This window comes from Leucoraja erinacea, chromosome 17, assembly GCF_028641065.1.
Source record: "Leucoraja erinacea ecotype New England chromosome 17, Leri_hhj_1, whole genome shotgun sequence".
Classification (NCBI taxonomy): Eukaryota; Metazoa; Chordata; class Chondrichthyes; order Rajiformes; family Rajidae; genus Leucoraja; species Leucoraja erinaceus.
In genome coordinates, this window is record NC_073393.1 from 40,798,625 (window position 1) to 40,825,451 (window position 26,827).

Genomic DNA, 26,827 nt, shown 5'->3' on the forward strand with positions numbered 1-26,827 from the left:
TAGACAGCACCCACGGTCTCTGTCGCTGAGGCAGCAACTCTATCGCTGCACTACTATGCCATCCTAATTCATGTCTTAAGAAATTATATGGATTACATTTCATTTGTCTTTGTCGAAGTACAGCTCATGATGCACAATACCTTAAACATAGACACAAAGCGATGGATTAACGCAGTGGGTCAGGCAGCTTCTCTGGATAGATGACATTTTGGGACTGGTCTCTTCTTCAGACTGATTGTACTGGGGGGGTGGAGAAAGCTGAAAGAGGTGTGTGTGTGGGGGAGGAGGTTGTTGAAAAGACGAGGCCAGACAAGTGATAGGTGGATACAGGTGAAGTGGGTTTGACTGGCTGGTGGGTGGACAAATACCAAAGAAGAAAAGTCGGCAAGGCTATGAGATAAGGAGAGAAGAGATATGAAATGCAAAGCCAGAGGAAGGGGAAGAGAACTGGGGAAAGGAGGACCTAATGTTTAGTCTCGCCAATGTAAAAGAGGCCAAAAATGGAGTTCCGAGTACAGTGGATGAGGGTAGAGGAGGTGCATGTGAACCTCTGACTTACCTGGAAAAGCTGCAAGTGTTTCCTGGATGACGTCTCTTATTGTAAATCTACGTCTGCAGTTCCTTGCGTACACCTTAATTTTCTTGGATCGACATTTCACGCTGCCACAAAATAATCGACAACCTATTTCTCTGTTCCCATTGTTGCAAATTTAATTGCCGCTGGTGAATGCTCTATGTATAACGAGCACATGATTCTGATATCCTGCAAGGTATTTATTCCAACCAGGTTTTCGATCCAGTAATTCTCATTTGGGAAGTAGTTCGAAAAGCAACTAAATAGTATTTCCTTATAAATACTTGTTAATTCTATTTTGGGATGGGAGAAAATTACTTTAAGACAAAGTGTTTAAGAAGGAGCTGCAGATGTGGTAAAAATTTGGTGGTAGATAAAAATGCTGGAGAAACTCAACGGGTGAGGCAGCATCTATGGAGCGAAGGAATAGGTGACGTTTCTGGGCTCACCCGCTGAGTTTCTCCAGCATTTTTATCTACCTTAAAACAAAGTGGTGGTATTATCAATCAATCAATCAACCTTTATTGTCATCTTGCAAGCAACAGTTGTTACAGTGCAAAATGAAAAGACGTTTCCCAGTGAATAGCGGAGCCTCGCACATGAAATTTAAAAACACTTCACACATAATAACACTAAAAAAACAATCCAGTCCCTGATGGAACAGTATAAATAGTTAAAAGCAGGTAAAAAACACAATGTTAAAATACAGTAAACCAATCATAAAAAATGTCCAGGGCCGCTGATTTGAGTGGCCAGTGCCAGTTATTAAAGTGTCCGTGCCAGCCGCAGAGTCAAGTCAAGTGACTGTGAGTGCAGAGTGACTGTTTAGCAGCCTCACAGCCTGTGGTAGGAAGCTGTTTAGCAGCCTCGTAGTCCGGGCTTTGATGCTTCGATATCTCTTGCCTGATGGCAGGAGATCCAGGTGTGTGTGGAGGGGGTGCAGTTTGTCCTTGGCAATTCTCTGTGCTTTCTTCAGACAGCGGCTCTGGAACAGTTCTTGTACCGAGGGTAGGGAGACGCCAATGATCCTCTCTGCTCCCCTCACTACCCTCTGCAGAGCCTTCCTGTCCGAGCAGTTGCAGGTGCAGTACCACGTATTTATGCAGTACGTGAGTACAGACTCCACCGTGCCCCTGTAGAAAGTCCTGAGGATGTTGGTGGGGAGTGAGGCCTGTTTTAGTTTCCTCAGGAAGTGCAGTCGCTGATGGGCCCGTTTGACGGTCCCAGTGGTGTTCCTGGACCAGGTGAGGCTGTCCGTTATCTGCACACACGATTACTGCACCTTTTCCAGGTGAAATTGCCAAGTGATGTCTCCACCTGTCACTTTTGCTGTTTAAATGGCCGAATTCTTCATTCTTTTTAAAAGATGGTTCTATTTCATTGGATATGTTTCAACAACTATTCATTTTGTTTTGGTTCCTAGACAAATTCCAGTAATAAACCCAAAAGGAAGAAAAAGAAAAAGAAAAACCGGAACAATACTCCTGCTGATGCCCAGGTGATAACCAGCACTGCAATTCTGTCACTTAAGCCCCTGTCCTACTGTACAAGGTAATTCAAGAGTTCTCCCGAGTTTTCCCCTGATTCAAACTCGGAGAATGTCCGTAGCGAGTCCGTAGGAGTGTGTGGATGTCTCATAGCGGCTCGTAATGCTAATGGTAGGTACTCGGGACATCCGGTCACTCGTGACATTTTTTTCATCCCTGCAAAAAATGTCCACGAGTAAAAAAATATTCATGGTGAGAAAAATTGTTACTTTTTATACCTACCGTTTGCATTACGAGCCGCTACGAGACATCCACGAACTCCTCCGGACCCGCTACGGACATTCTCCGAGTTCGAATCAGGGGAAAACTCGGGAGAACTCGTGAATTACCTCGTACAGTGGGACAGGGGCTTTACAAGTAATCCATTTCTGTACATATTTATGAAGTGCATCCTCAAAGAGATGGTATGTTTTCTTATTATGTCAAAAGGAATCCAATTAGAACAGCGTTTCTCAACCTTTCGACCCTTGTGGGAACCCTTGAAATAATTTTCATGTCTCGGGGAACCCCTACATAAAAGTTATTATATATCTCTATTAATCTCTTTCTTTTTCTTTCATAAAGTTCATAAGGCAAACATAATATATTTTTCTGGTAACTGGTTTAAGCAAAAAAAATAACATACGTTTTTCTCAAGTTTATTGACAATGCAAAAAAAAAACTGAAATCAAACTGCTTGTTCAAAACTGAAGCAAATAAAGGCAAACAGAATAACTAACCTTGGAGGAACGAGAGAGAGAGAAAACAACATACACAAACTTTTGATAAACTAACAAAAATAAACATACTTAAATGTTTTAAATTCATATATCATCCCTAAATGATGGGTAAAAATTACTAAATAACATGGGTGAATGAGCGACTGTACTTGCAGGCCAGGAAGCCCGTGCTCGACCACTAGAGCCTTAATGACCACCGACCTTCTCGTCGATAACCGCACCGACCTTGACGACTACCGGCAGATGCATGACGGGTGCCTCCGCTCCGTCGATCCAGGCTCCGGCCATACTTTCCGCTACCGCCGTCCGGTTTCTTTGCGGACTCCTGGAAGTCGTCTGACGTCGCGGTTTATTAAAGTCGACTTATTGACAGCCTTAATAGTGTGCACTGACAAAGACTCTGATTAGCATATTTATCACTATTTCTCTCGGAACCCCTAGCGGCCTCCTGCGGAACCCTCGGGTTCCGGGGAACCACAGTTGAGAAACGCTGAATTATAAGGTTCATTTATTGTCACATACACCAATCGGTGTAGTGAAATTTCACTGGCCAGGTCAGTCATACAATTTTAAAAAGCAACAGACTCAAAAGACACATTTTAACATAAACATCCATCACAGTGACTCCTACACATTCCTCACTGTGATGGAAGATGAAATAAAGTTTGAGTCCTTCCCTTTTTGCTCTTCCTTGGTTGGGGGCCTCGAGCCCCCCGTTGACGGGACGGTCTTGAGTCCCGTAGCCGGCGGCGTTCGGGCCCTCCTCGTCGAGGCGTTCAGCTCCTGCATCGGGGGGTTGGCAGCTCCCCCGCGTTGGGCGATCGAACCTCGAGCCGGGGCTGGACGAACCTTCTGTGGCGTTGGAGCTCCCAACTAGCCTCACCCGAGACAGCGAGCCCTTGATGGTAAGTCCACAGGCCGCGGTGGGAGCGATCCTAGGCAAGGGACCCGCTCCGATGGTAAGTCCGCGCCCCGCGGTGGGGCTCACCACAGTCCGATGCGGCTTTTCAACTCCATCGATGGTAGGCCGCAGAGTCCGAAGAATGTGATCCGAAACTTGATCACATCTCCGGGAAGGTAAGAACCTGAATTTTAAAAAATTTTCCCCGACCCCCCCCCTCCTTTCTTTCCCCCCCCACATAAAACAAACTGAAGAACATTAAAACAAACGCTAAAAATAACAAAAATAATGAAAAGACGAACAAACTGCCAGCAGGGCTGCCATCTCCCTCCTCCGACGCCCCCTAATTAGAAGCTAGTTATCTTCAACTATGTGTCGGCCATGAATAGTCCTCCTTTCTGTTCACTCTTAGCAATAAATTAAGTTTTATTGTCTAGAATATATATATATATATGTACAACTGTTTGGTTTGCTCATCAGGAAAGTGTTGCTGATGACATTGATAGCATTCTGCGAGAAATTCAGGGGCCCAATGAGTTTCATCACCAAAGTCACAGTCACAGTACGGAAACAAGACCATTGATGTATGTTGAACATAGGTAAGAAATGAACCCATGTTTTATCATATGGGAGCTTTAACTTACAATTTAATCTTCTAACATTTTGATAGATGGCAAGCATCAATCTTAGTCTTACCATGCCTCTTAATAATTACTACTGAAGGTCAGATTATTAAATTTGGGTAAACTTTGTGATTTGCGTTTGGCCGTCATGTCGAATTATATTATCGATTCAAGTCTCATTTGAGAATGATGAGCACAATATCTAAGTTAACACTGTCCTATAGTATTGGGTGAGCTTTATACTCTCTTACAATGATGTAAAAGATAACATCTCACTGTTTGACCAAGACCAGGGCAATTATCTTTGGTCAAATATCCAATATTTATCCCTCATCTTGTACTCAAGTAGATTATTTTTAATAATCCTAATTATATTTATAATATATTTCTATGTTGCAATGTCTCTGAAACACAATTTATAAATGAATAACACCAGAGCATTTCCAGGACTCTAAAATAACGAATATTTCGAGCTTTGCATTTTTGCTATTATTTCGTCGTTTTTTTCTTTGCAGGAATCTGAATCCAGAGACTGAACTGAAGAGATATTTTGGGGCCCGAGCAGTGCTTGGAGAACAAAGGTTAGTTTGTAGATGAGACACGTGTTGTCACTTAACTGATGGTCATTGTTTTCACCCTTTTTTCATTGAGACTGAGTGAGATGTAATCTTACTTTTTCCCCTTGTCAACCACGTAAATATGTTTTGAAATTTAAAGATAAATTAAAGATTTGAGTTCTACATTAGTTATCTTTTATGTGTAGGAAGGAATTGCAGATGCTGGTGTAAGCTGAAGACAGACACTAAATGCTGGAGTAACTCAGCGGGTGAGACAGCACCTCTGGAGGAACGGGGATGGGTGACATTTCGGGTCGAGACCCTTCTTCAGACTGACAGTCTGGGGAAAGGGAAGCGAGAGATATCGATGGTGATATAGAGAGATATAGAACAAATGAGTGAAAGATATGCAAAAAAGTAACAATGGTAAAGGAAGCAGGCCTTTGTTAGCTGTGGGATAGGTAAGAACGAGTATAGATAACAAGATTCAACAAGACCAGAGATGCTGTCTGACCCGCTGAGTTACTCCAACTTTTTGTGTCTGTCTAAGGTATCTTTAATACTCCGTTGTTTGTTCAAAGAGTTGTTATGAACTGTCCTTATTTTTTTCACTTAAGCTTTTAAACTTTTCATCTCAGATTAAGGCAGAGGCATCGGCAAATGCACAGGAGTACGTGGCTCATAACGCCAAAAGATGGATGGCCAAGATACACTAAAACAGGTACGTATAGATGCCCAATAACTCTTTTACTCACAAAAGCTCCTGTTTAATCGCATAAATATCAGTATAATGCAGCATTAATTTGAGCTTATTCAGCTGGGTATGTTTAAATTTTAAGTTGTATTTTTGGTTTATGTGTAGCACAACAATAGAAACCAAGGGAAAAATATCCAATGCATTTTCAAAAACATATTAACCATGATTTTGTGTTCAACAGCATTTGCTGCTGACTTTGATGTAAAATGTATATGCGTGCCTCCATTGAACCTCCCGATATGAACTAGAAAAGCAATGGAGATGTTTCTGCCATGAGCTCTTCGATACAGCTCTTTGCAGAAAAATAAAATCGTGGTGTTTGAGACCCACCAACAAAATCAGGAAAACCCAGCTTTGCCCTGACTGCTTGAATTTTGGATGTGGAGAGGATGTTTCCACTAGTGGGAGAGTCTAGGTCATATCCTCAGAATTAAAGGATGTTCTTTTGGGAAGGAGATGAGGAGACATTTCTTTCGTCAGAGGGTGGTGAATCTGTGGAATTCTTTGCCAAAGAAGGCTGTGGAGGCCAAATCAGTGGATACTTTTAAGGCAGAGGTAGATAGATCCTTGATTAGTACAGGTGTCAGAGGTTATGGGGAGAAGGCAGGAGAAGGTGCTAGGAGGGAGAGATAGATCAGCCATGATTGAATGGCGGAGCAGGCTTAATGGCCGAATGGCCTAATGCTACACATATCTCTTAAGCCTTATGACCTTAATTTAACCAGAATTTTACAGTCTGCTTTATGTGGACTATATTGTTTATCTATCCACTCATTCTTAACAGGAGGTTGAACAAGAGTATTTTGTAAATAGATTGTTTCACAAAGCTCACATTCCACAACTCAAAATATCCCCTTGCTATGCGTGCAGTTGTGGCAAGTTAGCAGTTTTAGAAATGCTTAAAAACACGAGAAGATAAAATTAAATAATTCCTAACATTATTAAAACATATAATAAACCCTGATAAAGTCTCTGGGAACATCTTTCTAAATTAACAAGCATTCTGCCAGTAACTTCTTAATGGAGAAAATCTCAATGCTGGTCCTGAGAACGAAAGCAAAATCTTGAGGTGGGTGATCTCCCTCAATAATATTGAGTCATTATAATTTCTTGTTTCTTTGTTGGATTGTCTTGATTACATTATAACACACACTGCGGTCATGTAAAAATGTTGACAGCAACCTTAGAATTCCCACGTCATGGCCTGTATATGCTGAAATTCTAAAGTTTCTGTCACTTCTGTTAAATAATGAAAGCAGGACCGATAGTTTTCACTGCACCTGCAAGATCTGGCCATTTCATCAAGATTTGTTAGCCCGTTCTCTCCTCTGAAGCCCCTGTCCCACGATGTGAGTTCACCCAAGAGCTCTCCCGAATTTAAAAAAAAATCTATAACTCGTACTTCATCACGAGTATTTTTTTACTCTTGGAAATTTTTCACACTGTTGAAAAAACGTCACGCGTTTCCCGAGTACCTGCCGTTAGCATTACGAGCCGCTACGAGACACCAACGAGCTCTGACATATCCGTTACGTACATTCTACGTACTTACCACGAGTTTGATTTTTTTTTTTAAACTCAGGAGAGCTCTTGGGTATGGGACGGCCTTTAAACCCTATCACTTAGGCAAAACGTTTTTTTTAAAGAATCCATGAAATGCACAATATTTTACGCTACATCAGTATTACTGTTGGCCTCAAGTTAGAATTCAACTTTTGCTTTGCAACTTACAGGGATTTCTATGCAACTGCTGGAGACAAAAGGAGGAGCCCAGTATTTCACCTTTGAACATAGCCGTGATTATCAACAGGCTCAATTCAAGTTCTTGGATGCAGTCAATTCCATGGATCCAAATAACATTTTGGTAGGCCATGAACTGACTGGTAAAGATTACTTACATGCCACTTAATATAAGAATGGAAAATAGATTGTAATTGGCATCTGTCATTTTGAAAAAAATTTACTTGTGCTTTTGTAACTCACTATTGTTGAAAAGAATACGGTGTGGAGGCGATATTGTTTATCTAGCCACTCATTCTTCAAGGAGTTTGAACAAGAGTATTTTGTCAATAGATTGTTATACAATGCTTGTGCCCCACAATTGAAAATTGCTATTGTCAAGCATGCAGTTGTGGTAAGTTAGCTGTTGCATCTCATCAATGGGGATGGGGGCGGGGGGGGGGGGGGGGGGGGGGAGCCCCCGGGTGGGGGGGGGGGTGGTGTCAGGCCCCGCTCCAGGAGCTCTTCAACCCCGGGGGGGGGGGGGGGGAAGTCGCCGTTGGGGGTGGAGCCCTGAAAAAGAAGTGAGATAGAGGGCAAAGCTGATTTTGCAGACTTCCAAAAATATTGTTAAAAACCGCAACACCATTTTATGTTGTCATGTTTTTTAGATCGAGTACTAAGATCCTGGGTGCCCACTATTCTTCTCCTGTCTTGTATCCTTGTTCGTATTGCAGTGTTTGCTTACTACATATGACACGTTTATATTAATGCACAAAAGCTGGTAGCACCACTGAACCCGAGTTATCGTAAACATGCCACTGTATCTTATACAGGGGATAAAATAAATACTTGCTAGCCTCTATCAATAGATCTGATGACCTCCTCTATTGTCCTATGTCTCTAGGCTCTGCTCCATGTCAACCCACACCATATCGACTCATTATTGCAACTGAGCGATATATGTCGGATGCAAGAGGATCAGGAGATGGCACGTGACCTGATTGGTAAGAAACATGCCGCAATTCTAAACAAAGTCAAGAATGTACGCAGTGAAACATTCAGTTTGATATCTATCAGCGTGCTTTGTCCCTTTTTACTCGCAAATTTGCAGTATGCTATTAACGATGAGATTTCCAAGCACTTAGAAGCACGTGATCAAATGGGCGGAAGTTAGCATGTTCTGTGAAGGGGAGATCTTGTTTAGCAAATATGTTGGAATTCTTTGCAGAAGTAACTAGCAGGATAGACAAAGGAGAGTCAGTGGATGGTGTTTACTTGCATTTTCAGAAAGCCTTTGATAAAGTGCCACTAGTGAGGCTGCTAAAGAAGATGAGAGCTCATGTTATCAAAGGGATGATACTAGCATGGATAGAAGATTGGCTGAATGGCAGAAGGCAAAGAGTTGGATTAAGGGGACTTTTTCCGGTTGGCTTCCAGCGACTACTGGTGTTCCGCAGGGGTTGGCGTTGGGTCCCCTACTTTTCACGTTGTATATTAATGGTTTGGATGATGGAATTGATGGGTTTGTGGCCAAGTTTATGGGTGATACGAAGATAGGTGGAGGGGCAGGTCATGTAGAGGAAGTAGGGAGTCTGCAGAAGGACTTGGACAAGTTGGGAGAGTGGGTAGAGAAGTGGCAGATAGAAAACAGTGTAGCAAAGTGTGCGGACACACACTTTTGCAGGAATGAAGGCTATTTTCTAAATGGGGTAAGGATTCAGAAATCGGATGTGCAAAGGCACTTGGGAGTGCTGGTGCAGAATTCCCAAAAGTTTAATTTGCAAATTGAATCCGTAATAAGGAAAGCAAATACAATGCTAGCATTAATTTTGATGACTGGAATATAATGGCAGGGATGTAATGCTGAAGCTTTATAAGGAACATGTGGACTGCATTTGGAGTATTGCGAGCAGTTTTGGCCCCATATCTGAGGAAGGACATGCTGGTGTTGAAGAAGGTTTAGAGGAGGTGTAAGAGAATGATCCCGGGGTTGATTGGGTTAATGTATGAGCAGCATTTGATGACTCTCGTCCTGTACTCTCTGGAGTTTAGAAGATGGAGGTGGGGCCTCTTTGAAATTTACCGAATAATGAAAGGCCAGGATTGAGAGGATGTTTCCACTAGTGGGAGAGTCAAGGACCCGAGGGCACAGCCTCAATAAAGGGATGTACCTTTACAAAGGAGATGAGGAGGTATTTCTTTAGCTAAAGGACGGTGATTCTGTGGAATTCATTATCACAGATGGCTGTGGAGGCTTTGGGTATTTTTAAAGTGGAGATTGTGTGGTTCTTGACTAGAAAGGTGTGTCAAAGGTTACAGGCGAGAAGGCGGGAGAATGGGGTTGAGAGGAAAATGTGGATCAGCCATGAGTAGACTCGCCTAATTCTGCTCCTTTGACATGAAATATCGTGGCCTAGCCCTTAGGTCTGACTTGCAGTCAAGATTCTTCAGAATTTAAGAACTTAACAACTTTGAATCAGTGAAGTGAATATCTTAACCACTCAGTAAGGACATTTCTTCCAATCTCACTTCATTTCCGTTTGAGATAGAATCAAGAATGTACAAATTTAAACAAATCTGAATCTATGTGCCCATGATGCTGCTACAGCAAGATTTCCATTGTACTTGTACTGCATCGCACTTGTGCATCTGACAATACCCAACTTGACAGTTTCTCTATTTGCCTCATCAGAACCTTCATAACCTTGACGACTTGATCAGATTTATTTAGATTACACTTGCAGAAAAGTGTACTGATTCTTTATAATGAGATTGTAACTAAATTGCCTTTAGTAACATATTTGAAAAGTTATGGGCCTGTCCCACTTAGAGTCTCCTCACAACTTTTTAGGCGACTGCAGGAGACTATGTAGTCGCCACATGTTCGCGGGTGGTTGCTGGGAAGTCGCCTTCATGACCGTGAGGAGTGCCCACATTCTGGGAACCTCTTTATGGTCGCCGTGAATTTTTCCAACGTGTTGAAAAATTAGCGGCGGCTAGAATGAAGCCGCCATGGAGAGTAGCGAGAATTCTCGTGCCGTTGGTGGGTCGCAAGGTGGTCCTAGTGGGTTGCCAGGAGGTGGAAGGTTCTCTTAGGTTCTTGTAGACTAGCCGGTGCTGATCGGTGAATTTCATTGGCTCATTGGGGAGAAAAAACATAAGCGGTAGTTTTCAGAACCAAGGATGACCAACCGGTAATGTTAATGTCTGCCAAGCTTCACAGCCGTGTATCTCTGGCTTCTTAAAAGTTGACTGGCTTCTTAAAAGTTGTCTCCGCTCCTTCTCCTTCCTTCCCCCTCCTTCCCCCTCCTTCCCCCTCCTTCCCCCTCCTTCCCCCTCCTTCCCCCTCCTTCCCCCTCCTTCCCCCTCCTTCTCCCTCCTTCCTCCTTCTCTCCCCCCCCACCTTTTAAAGGACTTACCATATACTGTGCTAGCTGTCTTAATTACAGCGCCAACCTTCCTGTTCATCGCGGTGTGTGTCTGTATCACCTTGGCTTTGCACCGTGTGAATTTCAGATAGCGCTCTCCCCGCTTGCCCTGTCCCCCGCCTTTGCGATGTATGTGTGTGTTCCACTCTGACAGTCGCTGTTCCAGTTGCCATTTTTCAGACGACTGAAAAATCGTCTGAGGGACAGGCCCATAAGGATGCTTTTATAAAGACATTTCCTTTATCTTTTTCCTTCATTTAGAAAAGGCAATTTATTGTTTTGAAAGTGCATTTCACCCAGCGTTTAGCCTGACCAGTGGAAAGAGCCGGTTGGATTATCGACGACCTGAAAACAGGTATGTACAGTTTTTGGTTAAGCATTAGTTTTAACTTCTAACTGGATGGCTATCCTTTACTCTGAAGCTGCTAGTTTACTGTGGTTTCATTGCAAACTAATTTCCTAACTTAATTCTGTGTATAAAATCATGAGAGGAACAGAGTCTCTTGCACCAGAGTAGGTGAATCGAGGAGCAGGCGGCATAGGTTTAAGGTGAAGGGGAAAAATATTTAATAGGAATCTGAGGGGTAACTTTTTTCACAGGATTGACTGCGAGAGATCCAGGATTGAATTACCAAGTTTAGAAGCGTATGCAACAAGTGCTGATAAATAGGATTACTATTGATAGTGTTTAGGGAAGAAAATTATGCTGGTTTACACCAAAGATGTGTAGAACAAGCTGCCAGATGAGGTAGTTGAGGCAGGGACTATCCCAACATTTAAGAAACAATTAGACAGATACATGGATAGGACAGGTTTAGAGTGATATGGGCCAAATGCAGGCAGATGGGATTAATGTAGCTGGGCATGTTGGCCGGTGTGGACAAGTTGGGCCGAAGGGCCTGTTTCCATGCTGTTAACTCTATAATTTTAACTTGAACAAATATTGATCGACTCTGGTCAATAGACAATAGCTGCAGGAGTAGGCCATTCGGCCCTTCGAGCCAGCCCCGCCATTTAATGTGATCGGGGCTGATCATCCTCAATCAGTACTCCGTTCCTGCCTTCTCCCCATATTCCCATATGCCGCTATTTTTAAGAGCCCTGTCTAGTTCTCTCTTGAAGGCACCCAGAGAACCTACCTCCACCGCCCTCTGAAGCAGAGAATTCCACAGACTCACCACTCTCCGTGAGAAAATTAGTTTGACACGCACTTTTCTTTTCTTTCCCATTCTTTTGACACGCACCTTCAGTTGCAGTACTATTAGACGATGTTTAATGCTTTGCTTACAATTAGCCATCTTATGAACACATTTTAAAACCCAATATCCTATGTTTACCAAAATACAAGGATGGGATATTGACAGTTTGATAAAGGAATAAAAAGGAAACGTACAGTATGGAGTACTGAAAACAGAGGGAGGCCCTTCAGGAGTGGCGAACAGAGGAGTGCGGAAAAAACATTAGGAGGACACAGAAGGGCCATGAAACACTGCTGGCAGATAATATTAAGGAAGGCCACCGGGCATTTTATATGGATACTAATGTGGAATATTAGAGTCAGTTTGGAAACAGGGCCTTCGGCCCAACACCAGGAGCAGCTGTAGTGTCCCCCTGAGCCTGCTCAGTCACTGAATAAGGCCACGACTTATATAATCTTCAGTAGCACTTCTTTCATACCCTTTAACTACCCTGTGATGCAAATGTCTTTAGAGATACAGCGTGGATACAGGTCCTTCGGACCAGCGATCATCCCGTACACTAGCACTATCCTACACACATTGGACAATTTACAATTTTACAGAATTCAATTAACCGACAAACCTGTATGTCTTTAGAATGTGGGAGGAAACTGGAACACCTGGAGAAAACCCACACGGTCCCAGGGAGAGCGTACAAACTCCGTACAGACAGCAACCGTAGTCAGGATCGAAACCTGGGTGTTTGGTGATGTAAAGCAGCATCTCCACCATAGTGTCGCCTCTGTTGATCTCCACACTGTATGTAATCAATAACAATAGCTTTCTGGCATATAGAATCCCAAAGAGTCACAGTTCCCTTGAGAGAATTCCTCCTCATCTTAATATTAAATGGGTCATTCTTTATTCTAAAACTATCCCTAATTCTTGACACTTCCAGAAGTGAAAATATCATCTGTCAATTCCTTTCTCCTGTCAATTTTCCTCAAAACCTCTCCTCTTTTACTCCAATAACTAGAGTTTAAATGGCTATGGGAACACAAGGATTTTTTTCTCATAAGTAAAATAGATTGCAGGCGCTAGAAATTCAAAACAAAAGCAAAGATGCTGGAAGCACTCAGCAGGTTAAACAGTGTCAGTGGGTGAAGAACTGGAAAAAGGAGAAGGGCAGCTTGTTTTAATTTGCTGACAGAAAGGGATGGGTAAAGAAAACAGGGACTGTCTGACACAATGCAGACCAAAGTTATCAAGGGTATAGAGTTGAGATAGAAGGAAGAAAGAAAATGGTTGCTTGAACTTAAATTCAGCATCATGTCCTGAGGGCTGCAAATTGTCTTTTGCACTGGGCATTTGTGGACTAATGCAGGAGGTTGAAGACAGAGGTTAAAATGGGAGATTCAATGGGAGTGGGAGATGGAAAATTAAGGTGTCAGGTGATTAGTCCTTCCAGACCATACAGCAATTCGCATTTACTTCTTTCAATTTGGGATTTTTTGCACTTAAGATGTGATCACCTCCATATTGAAGAATTGAATGACTGCTTTGCACTTTGCTTCTCAAGGTTACTCTGGGGCTTCCAGTCTGATTCCCATTCTCCCTCCTTTATATGTGCACAGGTCATTCTTCCTCGCACTCTACAGGCACATGATGTTTCTCGAGAAAAGGGGCTGTCCACGCACAGCACTAGAGTTTTGTAAGCTCATCCGCGGGTAAGATTCAGAGTCACTTCATGTTATGTACGCTCACTAATAACTGTATCATCCTTTTGAGAATGAAATATCATTTGAGGGAAATGATAACCAAACAAATTTCATTCTGGGTTAGGGCAAAAACAAATTGTACTCAATTGTAGTTTAATGGCATGAAAAATGGGAGGCAAATTAAGTTCCACTTTCACATAAATCAAACTGTAGTGATCGAAATGAACAAGTAAAGGGCCTGTCCCACGAGCATGCGACTGCATACGGCGAGCGCGACCAAACCGGAAGCGGGGGCCGTGCGGAGGTCGAGTGATCCCCGTAGAGGGCCGGTCCCACCAGCATGTGACTGCATGTGGCGTGCGCGACCAAACCGGAAGCGGGGGTCGCGCGGAGATCGGATGAGTGACGTGAAGTTCGAGCGAAGTACGCGGGAAGTTCACGCATGACGTGCGACGTTAAGACGCTGCGTCCGGTGTCGAGGCGGTACGTACGGCTTCGAGGCGGCTGCGGGCCGGCAGGCCGTTGCCACGCGGAATATTTGAACACTCATTTTTTCGGAGCCCCGTGCGATGTCGGGACCAGCTCTGCACAACTCCATACGGCTCCGGCGATCGAAGTGGGACTGGCCCCGCGAGGCCGTACGGCTCAAGCGACCACGTTAGGTCGTGCTTGCCGCATGGAGTGGCATGCTCGTGGGACAGGCCCTTAAGATACCTGAAAATATTAATTGTGTACTTATGAGGGTTTATCAGAAACTATGTCTTAATAAATCTATGACTAAATCAGAATACAGTCCAATTCATAACACCTGTTTCCATAGCCTGGACCCTGAGACAGAGCCATTATGCGCTCTATTGATGGTTGATTTCATGGCTTTGAGAGCACGAGAATATTCTTTCCTGATTCGGCTTTATGAAGAATGGAAGGTGAGTCATTGCCCTTTGTTTGTTTGCTCGTAGCGTTTTGGTATTATATAAATAAAACCACCTTATGAAATTGGAGTGTTTTAGCAAAATGTCAGTGCTTTAATTTTTATTTCATTGCGTCCCATTTGTCCACTAACTATGCCAATGGGTGGCTGCAGCCTTGTGGTTGGTTGCCTGGATGTGATAATTGACAGTGTCTTGAATGCTTGGAGCATTATAGATGAATTTTATTCTGGTCTTCACCCAGCATAACTTTTCATTCACTGGTACATTGAAGATTGGAAATAATACCTGACTTTTTTCCCATTCCTGACTATTTCATCCCAACTCTGCTCAGAAAAAAAAAACATGCTTTGAGGAGCTCTTGCTCCATTTAAAAGCAGAGCGGAAACATGCTGACCAGAGCAAATTGTATACTTTAACATCATCTTGCACCAATATAATCTCATAAGACTCATATTGTCACGTATACAAGTCGCATATTGCAGTTTAATTAACTGGCTTGTGCATGTGAATAATGATCAGTGACTGGAAACCTAAGACTTTGTTCCGTTGTACTTGTATGTTCTGGTCAGATATTGGAAGACCTTGAGCAGAGTTGTAGTTAAAAGCATTGTCCTGATTAAAACGGAATGGATCAGCAGTGAGGACAAATAACCATGTAAAAGTAAAATATGCCTTTTTACCAAGTAACCTCTCCTTTTACCATCTGAATGTGAAATATTTATGAATGGATGTATGAAACATTTATTACAATATTCTATGATTCTTGGTGAGTTAACTTTTCAGGAGCCATATTTTGTAGAAATACCTAGCAACCGATTCAAAGCTCTTTTGTTCTCTCGCGTATTTGTATGACCGTTGATCATCTCAATCTTATCAATAATGCCTTATTTTTTTCTGCTGTCTCACAGTTCCATTTGAATCTGTCTCAGCTTCCTAATTTTGCATTCTCTGTTCCACTGGCCTATTACTACATTAGTCAACGAGAAAATCTATCGGACATTGAGCGCACCCAAAATATAGAACGAGCTAACTGTCTAATACAAAACGCTCTTATAGTGTTTCCAAGTGGTAAGTAGCCAAGTATTTAACTTTGTAGTTCAACAGAGAATTTGAATAGTGATTTGTTCAAGATTTGTTTTCTTAACAATGCTCCGAGCCAATTTTCTCTGCGGTCATTTTTATGTCTTTGCGATCTGCGTAACGTGCAGGGGCAGGCATGTGTTGACAGTTAAGCTCATGTCAAAGTCGCTATTCTTTTATCTCGTCTATGTTTATTACAAAAAGTAAGACTTGTGACGAATTATACAGATATTACGCATGCTCGTTTTCAAAACATGTTCTGTGGTGAGCCAAAACATTTGGAGGGAACGTATCCATGATCACATGCCAAAATGAAAGGAGGATGAGAGTGAGTTTTACTAAATTGATGGAAATTATTTTACAATTCTTTTATACTTTATGATTTGTAGTCAGACACAGTATCAAATTAATAAATTGTATAAGGGAAATCATTTTGGAATTGGCTCTCTGGTTCCAGACAGTCCTTTTAACCATATTCTTAAGGTGCTGATGGAAAGCTATGTACTACAGTTTAATACGTCAGTATCTTCAATATCAATGTGTATAGTAGGCATTTTGTAACAGTGAAGGTGGGTCTGAAGTAAATATCTTTGCCTATTTCTGTCTGCCTAACTGGAGAGAAAGCTGGAGACTTTGTGGGACTTTGCCTATGTTCATAATCATGTCAGTACCATCTGAATTGACTAAACTTCCACATTTTCACATTGCTAATTGTTAAGAAAAGTTAGGGGGGTTAAAATGACCTCAGCAAGTAAGATTGAATAGGAAAAGATTTATAAATATGGTAGCAGCAAGGAGACTATCTCTCAGGTAAGAGTAGGTTCCCTTAACGACCTAAGTGGTGTGGACTCACGGACCCTTGCGTAAGTCAGATGTTACTTAAGTTGGCAACTGAGGTGCCACTGCGCACGTGTACATTTCCTATTGGATGTGGGGACCACGTGGGAGCTCTGATGCAGGGACTATGTGGGGGCAACCACAGGGACAGCTGAGTGGCTTGGGAATACGGCCGCATGCGCAGCAGCCCACTGCTACTGAGACGCGTAACTTGGAAATAAACCAGTGGGCTTCAGGAATTGCTTATGTAAGTACGTGTTTAGCACATCGTCTATTACGCAGGTCAGGGAGGGCCTGTATAGTGTTCTCGTTGCAGAGAAAGTGCTGCTTTCTAAAACAATGCAAAAGACTGGGAGATTGGGAATACATCTCCAGCATATGAAAGGCCTGTTCAAGAGTATGATAACAGCAGGGGAAAACCTGTCCATCAACCTGTTGGCATGTGCTTTCTAGCTTTTGGATCTTTAGCCCGACATGAGGGGAGATCAGAGAGAATAATCGCGGTAGAAGTGGTCCTTTATGTTCTCTGAGGGTCGCCACCTTGTGCTGGAGAAGCTTGAATGTGTCCTGAGACCTACAGCATCTGGAACTATGCTCCTGGCATGGCGGGCAGATGGAGAAGGAGGGGGAGGTTCCTGACAAATTGCGGCCTAAGAAGAAGGCCTCAACAGTGAAACCGGTGTGGGATTATGGTTGGCTAGCTGGTGATGCACTTTAACAGCTGAGATGTCTCCACCAGTGTGGAGTCCATGACGTAGGGCCTGGATCTGTGTTTCAGGCAACTTGTGGTGGCTGTCTCCCCACGTTAAAATGACTGGAGTACCTGAAGGATATGTCACATATACTGAGATACAATGAAAAGCTTTTGTTAGCTTCTTATCCTGTCAAAGAAATTATACTCTCATACAATCAGGCCGTCCACAGTGCAAAAGATATTAAGTGTATTTTATGTAATGTTGTCTTTTATCTGGGCCTTGAGTCTGAAATAAAAGTTCATTAATAATTTAATACAACATTGAGGCCTGATAAAGTCCGATTAAAGAAATGTTCAAAGGTCTCCAATGAGGTAGATGGAAGGTCAGGGCCGCACTCTAGCTGATGAGAGGAGCGTTCAGTCGCCTGATAACAGCTGGGAAGAAACCTCCTGAATCTGGAGGTATGTGTTTTCAAATGTCTGTATCCCTCCCCTGAATGGAGGGGAGAAGAGTGAGTGTTCAAGAAGGAACTGCAGATGCTGGAAGATCGAAGGTACACAAAATTGCTGGAGAAACTCAGCGGGTGCAGCAGCATCTATGGAGCGAAGGAAATAGGCGACGTTTCGGGCCGAAATCCTTCTTCAGACTGATGTGGGGTGAGGGGAAGAAGGAAGGAAAAAGGGAGGAGGAGGAGCCCGAGGGCGGGGGGATGGGAGGAGACAGCTCGAGGGTTAAGGAAGGGGAGGAGACAGCAAGGGCTAGCAAAATTGGGAGAATTCAACGTTCATGCCATCAGGACGCAAGAGAGTGACCGTTTAAGACTGGTGCTTGATTATGCTGGCGGCCTTGCCGAGACAGGGGTCAATGTAAGGGAAGCGTGTTTGTGTGATGGTTTGTGTCTGGGCTGCATCCACAACTCTCTGCAATTTCATGTAGTCTTGCACGGAGTTGTTCCCAGCCAGGTTGTGATACATTCCGAAAAGATGCTTTGTGCGACACATCTGTAGGAGTTGGTGAGAGTTGTTGCGGACATGCGGAACATCCTATGCACTCAAAAGAATTGGAGGCATTGATGTGCTTTCTTGTCCATGGATTCGATGTTGCTGATCCCAAACTAATTTCTGGTCATATTTATTCCGAGCAACTTGAAGCTTTTGACCATCTCCACTTTGGCGGCATCAATGTTGACTGGGGTGTATGTGCTGCTTCACTTCCTGATGACATTAGCTATTTCCTTTGTCTTGCTGACATTGAGGGAGAGGTTGTTGTCTTGCACCAAGTCACGAGGTTTTCAATGTCCTTCCGGTACTCTGTCTCACCATTATTCGATATCCGGACCACTACAGTTGTGTCATCTACAGACTTGTAGATTGCGTTAGATTGGTATTTGGCTGTACAGTCGTGAGTGTGTAAGGAGTAAAGGGCGGTGAAGGCATCTTAGCGAGGCACCAGTGCTGAGGATTATCGTGGAGGATGGTTTGTACCTATCCTCACTGAATATGGTTTGTGGGCCAGGAAGTCGAGCATCCAGTTACAGAGAAGAGTGCTGACTCCAAGTTCCACGCGTTTGGAGATGTTGGGGTAATGGTATTGAAAGCTGCGCTATAGGAGCCTGATAGAGAACTTTGTAACATGGTATCAAGACAATCAATGAGATAGGTACATGGATAAGACGGGTTTGGAGGGATATGGGACAATAGCCTCTCATTCAACGTCGGCAAGGCGAATGAGCAAGTTATGGGCTTCAGGGAGCACGGTGGAATATGTGCCCCAATGAATCAGCAAAGTTGGTTCCAAAGTAGAAATGGTTGAGAGTTTCAAGTTCTTTGGCATTAATATTAATCATGTTCTATCTTGGACCAACCGTGTTGAAGTGACAGCTAAGAAGGCACTCTAATGCCTCTACTGAGGACACTGAGGAAATTCAGCATGTCTCCAATATCTCTTAAAATCTTCTCCAGATGCACCATAGAAAGTTTGTTTTGGAAACAGCCCTGCCCAATATGTAAGAAATTGCAGAGTTGTAGATGTATCCCAGTCTATCACATAGACCAGGCTACCACCATTGATGCCCTCTACACTTCAGGCTGCCTTGGAAAAGCAGCCACATTTCTGGTGATATTTATTCCTAGCAACTTGAAGCTTTCGATCATCTGCGCTTCGGATATCAATGTTGACTGGGGTGTGTGTGCTGCTTCACTTCCTGATGTCAATAGCTATCTCAAAGACTTGTCTCATCCCATCCAACCTTTATTTCTGCTCCTGTCAAGCAGAAGTACAAATGTTTGAAAGTGCACACCACCAAACTCAGGAACAGTTTCTGAACAAGTCCTTCAATAAGCTTGGCTACTGTCTGATCCACCTACCCCAAGGTGAACATTGGACGATGTCTATGGAGCTGATGCGCTACAATGCCAAGAATTATATTCTGCAATCTTTATCTTCTGCTTTGCTCTATCATATGCTGAGAGAATGGAGCGGCTGGGCTTGTATACTCTGGAGTTTAGAAGGATGAGAGGCGATCTTATTGAAACACATAAGATTATTAAGGGTTTGGACACGCTAGAGGCAGGAAACATGTTCCCGATGTTGGGGGAGTCCAGAACCAGGGGCCACAGTTTAAGAATAAGGGGTAAGCCATTTAGAACAGAGAAGAGGAAACACTTTTTCACACAGAGAGTTAAGAGTCTGTTGAATTCTCTGCCTCAGAGGGCAGTGGCGGCCGGTTCTCTGGATACTCTCAAGAGAGAGCTAGATAGGGCTCTTAATGATAGCGGAGTCAGGGGATATGTGGAGAGCGGGGTACTGATTGAGGATGATGAGCCATGATCCCATTGAATAGCGGTGCTGGCTCGAAGTGCAGAATGGCCTACTCCTGCACCTATTGTCTATTGTACTTTAGTTTGACGATTGTATTTATGTATGGATCTGTTTGGGTAGGATGCAAAACAAAGCTTTTCACAGTACCTCGGTACATGTGACAGTAATAAACCTAAACCTAAAAGATGTCACACACGGGTATCCACCTGGAGTCACAGACCAGCTGCACATCTCTGTAGAGAGTGGCTTGAGGATCCTCCTCTTCAGCCACCCCAAAACCGACAGAAAGGACCCACCAGAAGGCCAATCATTCTCAACTTCCAATGATTGCCGATGACGTTGGCTGCTTTCCCGAGGCAGTGTGAAGGGGAGAGGAGACTGTGAATGAGGGATGTGGGGAGAAGAGGCTGTTTTAGAGTTGTGGATGCAGCCCGGTCTCAAAGACAGGTCTGTATCCACACCTCTCTGCAATTGTATATTGGAATATGATGCACCTGGTCATTCTTGAAGGAAAGTTTAGTTTTCAGTGAGGTTGGTGTTCAGAGGGACCTTGAGAGTCCTAGCCGATTAATCACTTGAAAGTTAACAGGGTATAGAGAGTAATTAGAAAGACCAATGGTCTCTTGACCTTTTATTGTAAGTGGATGTGAGTATGAGAAAAGAAATCTTATTTCAGCAATACAGATAATGCTCATTATAAAACACCATAGGGGGGAGGGAATGGTGTCCGTTATTGCCGGTTGTCTGCTATAACCAAGTGAGGGGGGTAAATATGCACAGTATTGGAAAAACATCCAATAAACATACACTAAACAAGACAGACAATAAATAGGATCGGTAAACGCAGACTGAGACAAAGTTCGCACCAACCACCTAGCGGTCAGTCCATGAAACAACATACTCTGTCCTTTGTTCCCGATACAAACAGTCACCTTGGTTACAACAGATTTTGTCCACTATAACTGAAATACGTTATAAAGAGATTTGTAATAACAGGGTCCTGCATTGGGACCCTGGTAAGATTGCACCTAATATATTGTGTATAGGTTCTCGCTTTTTGGCCTTTTAGCTAAGATCATATTTGGTATCTGTTCTTATCAGTTTAATATTTGATGCATCCCTTATTTAGCTGTTGGCGTGGTGCAGTGGTAGAGGTCAGAGTTCCGGGTTCGATCCTAACTACTGGCGCTGTCTGTACAGAGTTTGCACGTTCTCCCTGTGACCGCGTGGGCTTTCTCCGGGTGCTCTGGTACAGGTTTGTAGGTTAATTGGCTTCTGTAAATTGCCCTTAGTGTGTAGGATAGAACGGTACGGGTGATCGCTGGCCAGTGTGGACTCGGTGGGCCAAAGGGTCTGTTTCCACTTTGTATCTCTAAACTAAGCTTAAAGATCGTGTCTCCCTTTCTAAGAAAGAATAACGGTGATGGATGGTATGTAATGAAGGTTCACTAGATTGGTTGATGGAATATTGTCCCATGATGACACATTAAGATGACTGGGTCCAAACTTATAAGAAGAGAGAAACAAAATGATTCTTGCAATTATTCACAGAGTGAATTTGGATATGATGTAGGTGGGGCTGGCCAGTGTGGACTCGGTGGGCCAAATCTTTTCCACTTTGTATCTCTAAACAACTTAACAGAAATGTCTCCATTTCTAAGAAAGAATAACGGTGATGGATGGTATTTTGTAGGTTCAGGAGTGTTGATGGAGGCTTGTCCCACTGATGACACAGTAAGATTTTTGGGTATTAAACTTATAGGAACGAGAGAAACAAAATGATTCAGTGCAATTATTGAATGACAGGGCAGGTGATTTGGATATGATGTGTATGTTGTCTAAACCAGGGTTAAACAATCTTGAAATATGGGGTCAGGACCAAGATTAACAAGAAATGTCTTCTCCTTGAGGGTGGTGAATGTTTGCAGTTTTGTATGCAGGAGTGTTGCGGAGGCTTGGCCACTGAGATGAGTTGATTTTTGAGTATTAAGAGAATCAAGGGACGGAGTTAAAGGTGAAGTCAGTGTACTATGGTGAATGACAGGGCAGGTGAACGCAACCAAATGTTGTGTTAAAGACCAATAGTATAGCTTTACCCAAGCTCCTCGGGTATCTTTGGTTTTACCTGTGCTCTTAGCATATGATTAATAATTTTCATAACAGGAATAAACAAATATTTAATCTAATTTACTGTTACTATTTCAGTTGTGAATGTATTTGGAAACCGCCTCCTTGGAAAATGTGGTTGTGTTACAAAAAAATTATATAACAAGTTCTTTATTTTCATTTCTAGTGCTGATGCAATTGCTGGATAAATGCAGTGTACAGGCAGACCAAGCTGTGCTATCGCATAAATTTTTTGGATATGAAGTACAAATCAGGTATTTGTCGTGGAAGGAGCATTGATTTACATTGTAAAACTTGTGATGTTGTGATAATCTTCTGCGTACAGTAAAACTCTGATAATCCATTCGCCAGGCCTGCAGTTCTATTCACAGCCACACAGCCATCTTGCGCAGGCCGACCGACATGCCCCATCTATGCTTGTCTCACCTGCCCCCATCTGAAGAAGGGTCTCGACCCGAAACTTCTTTCCAGACATGCTGCCTGTTCAGCTGAGTTACTCCAGCATTTTGTGTCTATCCCATTAAACACATATCCCTCTAAACCTTTCCTATCTATATACCTGTCCAAATGCCCTTTAAATCATCTACCTCCTCTGGCAGCTTGTTCCATATAGCCACCACCATCTCTGAAAAGTTACCCCTCAGGTTCCTATTACATATTTCCCCTTTCAGCTGAAACCTGTGTCTACTCTGAGCACCCTATCTATTCCCCTCGTGATCATATACACCTCTATAACATCACTCCTCTGCCTCTTGTGCTTCAAAGAGTAGTCTTAGCCTGTCCAAACTCTCCCCATAGTGCAGACCCTCAAGTCCTGCCAACATAAATTTTCTCTGCACTCTTTTGAACGTAACAACATCCTTCCTGTAGCTAGGTGAATAAAACTGAACACAATACTCCAAATGCAGACTCGCCAACTTGAAGAACTGCAACATAACATCCCGACTTCTATACTCAATACCTTTACCGATGAAGGCCAATGTACCAAAAGGATTTTTGACCTGTGATGCCACTTTCCAGCAACTATGTACCTACAGGTCTAGATCCCTCTGCACTACAACAGGGCCCAGCCATTCACTGTGATGGTCACACCTTGGCTCCACTTCTCAAAATAGAACACCTTGCCCAACTGATCAAGATACTGTTGTTATTTTTGATGACCATCTTCACTATCTACTATAACATCCACTTTAGTGTAATCGGCAAACTTTATGGTCATTCATTACAGTCCCTTGAAACATATCGGTTCACTGAAATGTTGCTGTGTAACCTTTTTTTAAATAATGTGAACAGAAAATGCTCTATTAAACTAAAGGCCCGACCAATAAAATGACATCACAGAATATAAAACAGTACAGCACAAGAACAGTCCCTTCGGCCCATAATGTCTGGGGAATTTAATGCCAAGACCAACCCTTATCTGCCTCCACATAATCCATATCCTTCCGTATCGTGCATGTCCATATGCCTATGCAAAAGTCTTAAATGCCACTATTGTATATGCCCAAACCGCCATGTCTGGCAGTGAGGCATTCACCAACCTCTGTGTAAAAAAAATAACTTGTCCCACACATTTCCTTTAATAAACCCTGCCCTTCTCACCTCAAAGCTATGCCCTTTAATATTTGGTTTTTCCATCCTGTGAAAAAGGTTCAGACTGTCTACCCTATCTATGTCTCATAATTTCATATACTTCTGTCAGATTTCCTTCCAACCTCCTGTGCTCCAGAGAAAAAAATGCAAGCCTGATTAGCACATCCCTGGAGCTAATGCCCTCTGATCTAGATATCATTCTGGTTTTCCTCCTCTGTGCTCTTTTCAAAGCCTCCACATCCTTTTTCACACCTGCAATGGGGAATCAACTCTCTGCCACAGAACTGCCATGCAATGTTTAAGAGATGCCCTTGTCTAACCAAAATCCTATAAAGAAGGGCCGAATGGCCTACTCCTGCACCTAATTTCTATGTTTCTATGACTTGGGGCAACCAGAATACTCAACCAAAATCCTGCAGCTGCAGACTCTTACTCATGCACCAGCACCAGTGAAAGCATGCATACCAGATTACTTCTTTATCACTCCATCCACATGTGTTGCCACTTTCGGGTAGTTATGGACTTGCACCCCAAGATCCCTCTGTACATCAATAGTCATAGAGTGATACAGTGTGGAAACAGGCCCTTCGTCCCAACTCGCCCACACTGGCCAACAATGTCCCAGCTACACTAGTCCGACTTGCCTGCGCTTGGTCCATATTCCTCCAAGCCTGTCCTATCCTATCCTATATACCTATCTAATTGTTTCTTAAACGATGGGATAGTCCCAGCCTCGACTACCTTCTCTGGTAACTTTTCCATACACCCACCACCCTTTGTGTGAAAATGTTACCCTTCAGATTCCTAATAAATCTTTTCCCCTTCACTTTAAACCTATGTCCTCTGGTCCTTGATTCCCCTACTCTGGGCAAAAGACTGTGCATCTACCCGATCTATTCCTCTCATGATTTTGTATACCACTATAAGACTTCCCCTTATCCTCCTGCGCTCCGTGGAATAGAGACCCGGCCTACTCAACCTCTCCCTATAGCTCACACGCTCTAGTCCTGGCAACATCCTCGTATATCTTTTCTGATGTCTTTCAAGCTTGACACTATCTCCCCTAGAACATGGTGCCCAGAACTGAACACAATATTCTAAATACGGTCTCACCAACATCTTATACAACTGCAGCATGACCTCCCAACTTCTATACTCAATACTCTGACTGATGAAGGCCAAGTGCCAAAAGCCTTTTTGACCGCCTTATCTACCTGCGACTTGACCTTCACGGAACCATGCACCTGCACTCCTAGATGCGTCTGCTCTACAACACTACCTAGAGGCCCACTGTGTAGGTCCTGCCCTTGTTCGACGTCCAAAAATACAACACCTCATACCTCTCTGTATTAAATTCCATCAACCATTCCTCTGCCCACCTGGCCAATCGATCCAGATCCTGCTGCAATCTTTCACAACCATCTTCACTATCTGCAAAACCACAAACTTTTGTATCATCAGCAAACTTGCTAATTTTGCCCTGTATGTTCTCATCCAAATCATTGATGTAGATGACAAACAGTAACGGGCCCAGCACTGAAGCCTGTGGCACACCACTAGTCACAGGCCTCCATTCTGAGAAGCAACCTTCCACCATCACCCTCTCCTTCCTTCCATGAAGCCAATTTGCTATCCATTTGGCTATCTCTCCTTGGATCCCATGTGATCTAACCTTCCAGAGCAGCCTACCATGCAGAACCTTGTCGAACGCCTTACTGAAGTCCATGTACACAACATCTACAGCTCTGCCCTCTTCAACCCTTTTGGTCACGTCTTCAAAAAAACTCAATCAAATTTGTGAGACACGACCTCCCACGTACAAACCTTGCTGACTATCCCTAATCAGCCCCTGCCCAACCAAATGCCTGTATAACCTATCCCTCAGAATACTCTGTAGTAACTTACCAACCACAGATGTTAAGCTCACCGGCCTACAGTTCCCAGCATTCTCCCTGTAGCTGTTCTTGAAAAGAGGCACATTTGCCACCCTCCAGCCTTCCGGCACCTCTCCTGTATTTAAGGACGACTAATAAATTTCAACCAGGGCTCCCGCAATTTCCTCTCTAGTTTCCCACACTGTCGGATATATCTGATCAGGCCCTGGAGATTTGTCGACCTTCATACACGACAGTACCTTCAGTACTTCATCGACGTTAACCCTGACTGCTCTCAAGACATTTCCAGTGACTGCCCCAATCTCCTCCGTCCTACTGTCTTTCTCCTCGGTAAATACAGAGGAGAATTACTCATTTAAGGCCTTGCTATCGCCTATGGCTCCACACAGAGGTGACCGCTTTGATTCCTGAGAGGTCCCACTCTCTCTTTAGTTACCCTTTTTCCCCCTTATGTATTTATAAAATATTTTGGGATTGTCCTTAATGTTACCCACCAGAGCTATCTCCCGGCCCCTTTTTGCCCTTCTGATTTCCTTTTTTAGTTTACTCCTTAGTCCCGAAACTCCTCCAGGGATGCACATGATCCCAGCTGCCTATACCTGTCCCATGCATCCTTCTTGTTTTTGACTACGTCTCAATTTCTCTCGTCAGCCAAGCTTCCTTGCGTTTGCCTGGTTTGGCCTTCACTCTAACGGGGACGTACATATCCTGAGCTTTTGTCAGCACACTTAAAAACATCCCACTTGGCCGATGTTCCTTTCGCCTCAAATAACCTGCTCCAGTCAACTTGAGCGAGACCTTCTCTCATACCCTCAAAGTTGGCCTTACCCCAGTTGAGCATTTTAACACATGGACCCTCTCCGTCCTTATCCATAACTATCTTAAACCTAATCAAACTGTGGTCACTGGACCCAAAAGGCTCCTCCACACACACTTCATTAACTTGTCCTTCCCAATTTCCCAATACTAGATCCAGTGTTGCCCTCTCACGTGTGGGGGGCCTCCACATACTGTTTAAGAAAACTCTCCTGAACACATTTGAGGAATTGCACCCCATCAGAACCCTTCATGCTGATTTTCACAGTCTATACAGGGAAAGTTAAAATCCCCAACGACAACAACCT

At 43.4% G+C, this 26,827-nt stretch overlaps 1 protein-coding gene and 1 non-coding gene across 3 annotated transcripts in view; both read left to right on the plus strand.

Annotated features, from left to right (window-relative positions):
• The window catches only part of tcf25 (transcription factor 25 (basic helix-loop-helix)), a 50,895-nt gene that overhangs the window by 6,542 nt on the left and 17,526 nt on the right, over positions 1 to 26,827 (plus strand). For both annotated transcript variants that reach the window (XM_055649042.1, XM_055649041.1), the window contains exons 3-13: positions 1,998 to 2,072; positions 4,222 to 4,340; positions 4,880 to 4,945; positions 5,560 to 5,642; positions 7,412 to 7,542; positions 8,305 to 8,404; positions 11,090 to 11,183; positions 13,641 to 13,733; positions 14,545 to 14,650; positions 15,565 to 15,724; positions 22,382 to 22,469. In XM_055649042.1, coding sequence (XP_055505017.1) covers positions 1,998 to 2,072; positions 4,222 to 4,340; positions 4,880 to 4,945; positions 5,560 to 5,642; positions 7,412 to 7,542; positions 8,305 to 8,404; positions 11,090 to 11,183; positions 13,641 to 13,733; positions 14,545 to 14,650; positions 15,565 to 15,724; positions 22,382 to 22,469 — 1,115 coding nt within the window. The remainder of the gene's footprint in view (positions 1 to 1,997; positions 2,073 to 4,221; positions 4,341 to 4,879; positions 4,946 to 5,559; positions 5,643 to 7,411; positions 7,543 to 8,304; positions 8,405 to 11,089; positions 11,184 to 13,640; positions 13,734 to 14,544; positions 14,651 to 15,564; positions 15,725 to 22,381; positions 22,470 to 26,827) is intronic.
• On the plus strand, positions 21,138 to 21,324 carry LOC129705515 (U2 spliceosomal RNA). The gene has a single exon (XR_008724915.1). It is a non-coding gene; the product is annotated as a U2 spliceosomal RNA (small nuclear RNA).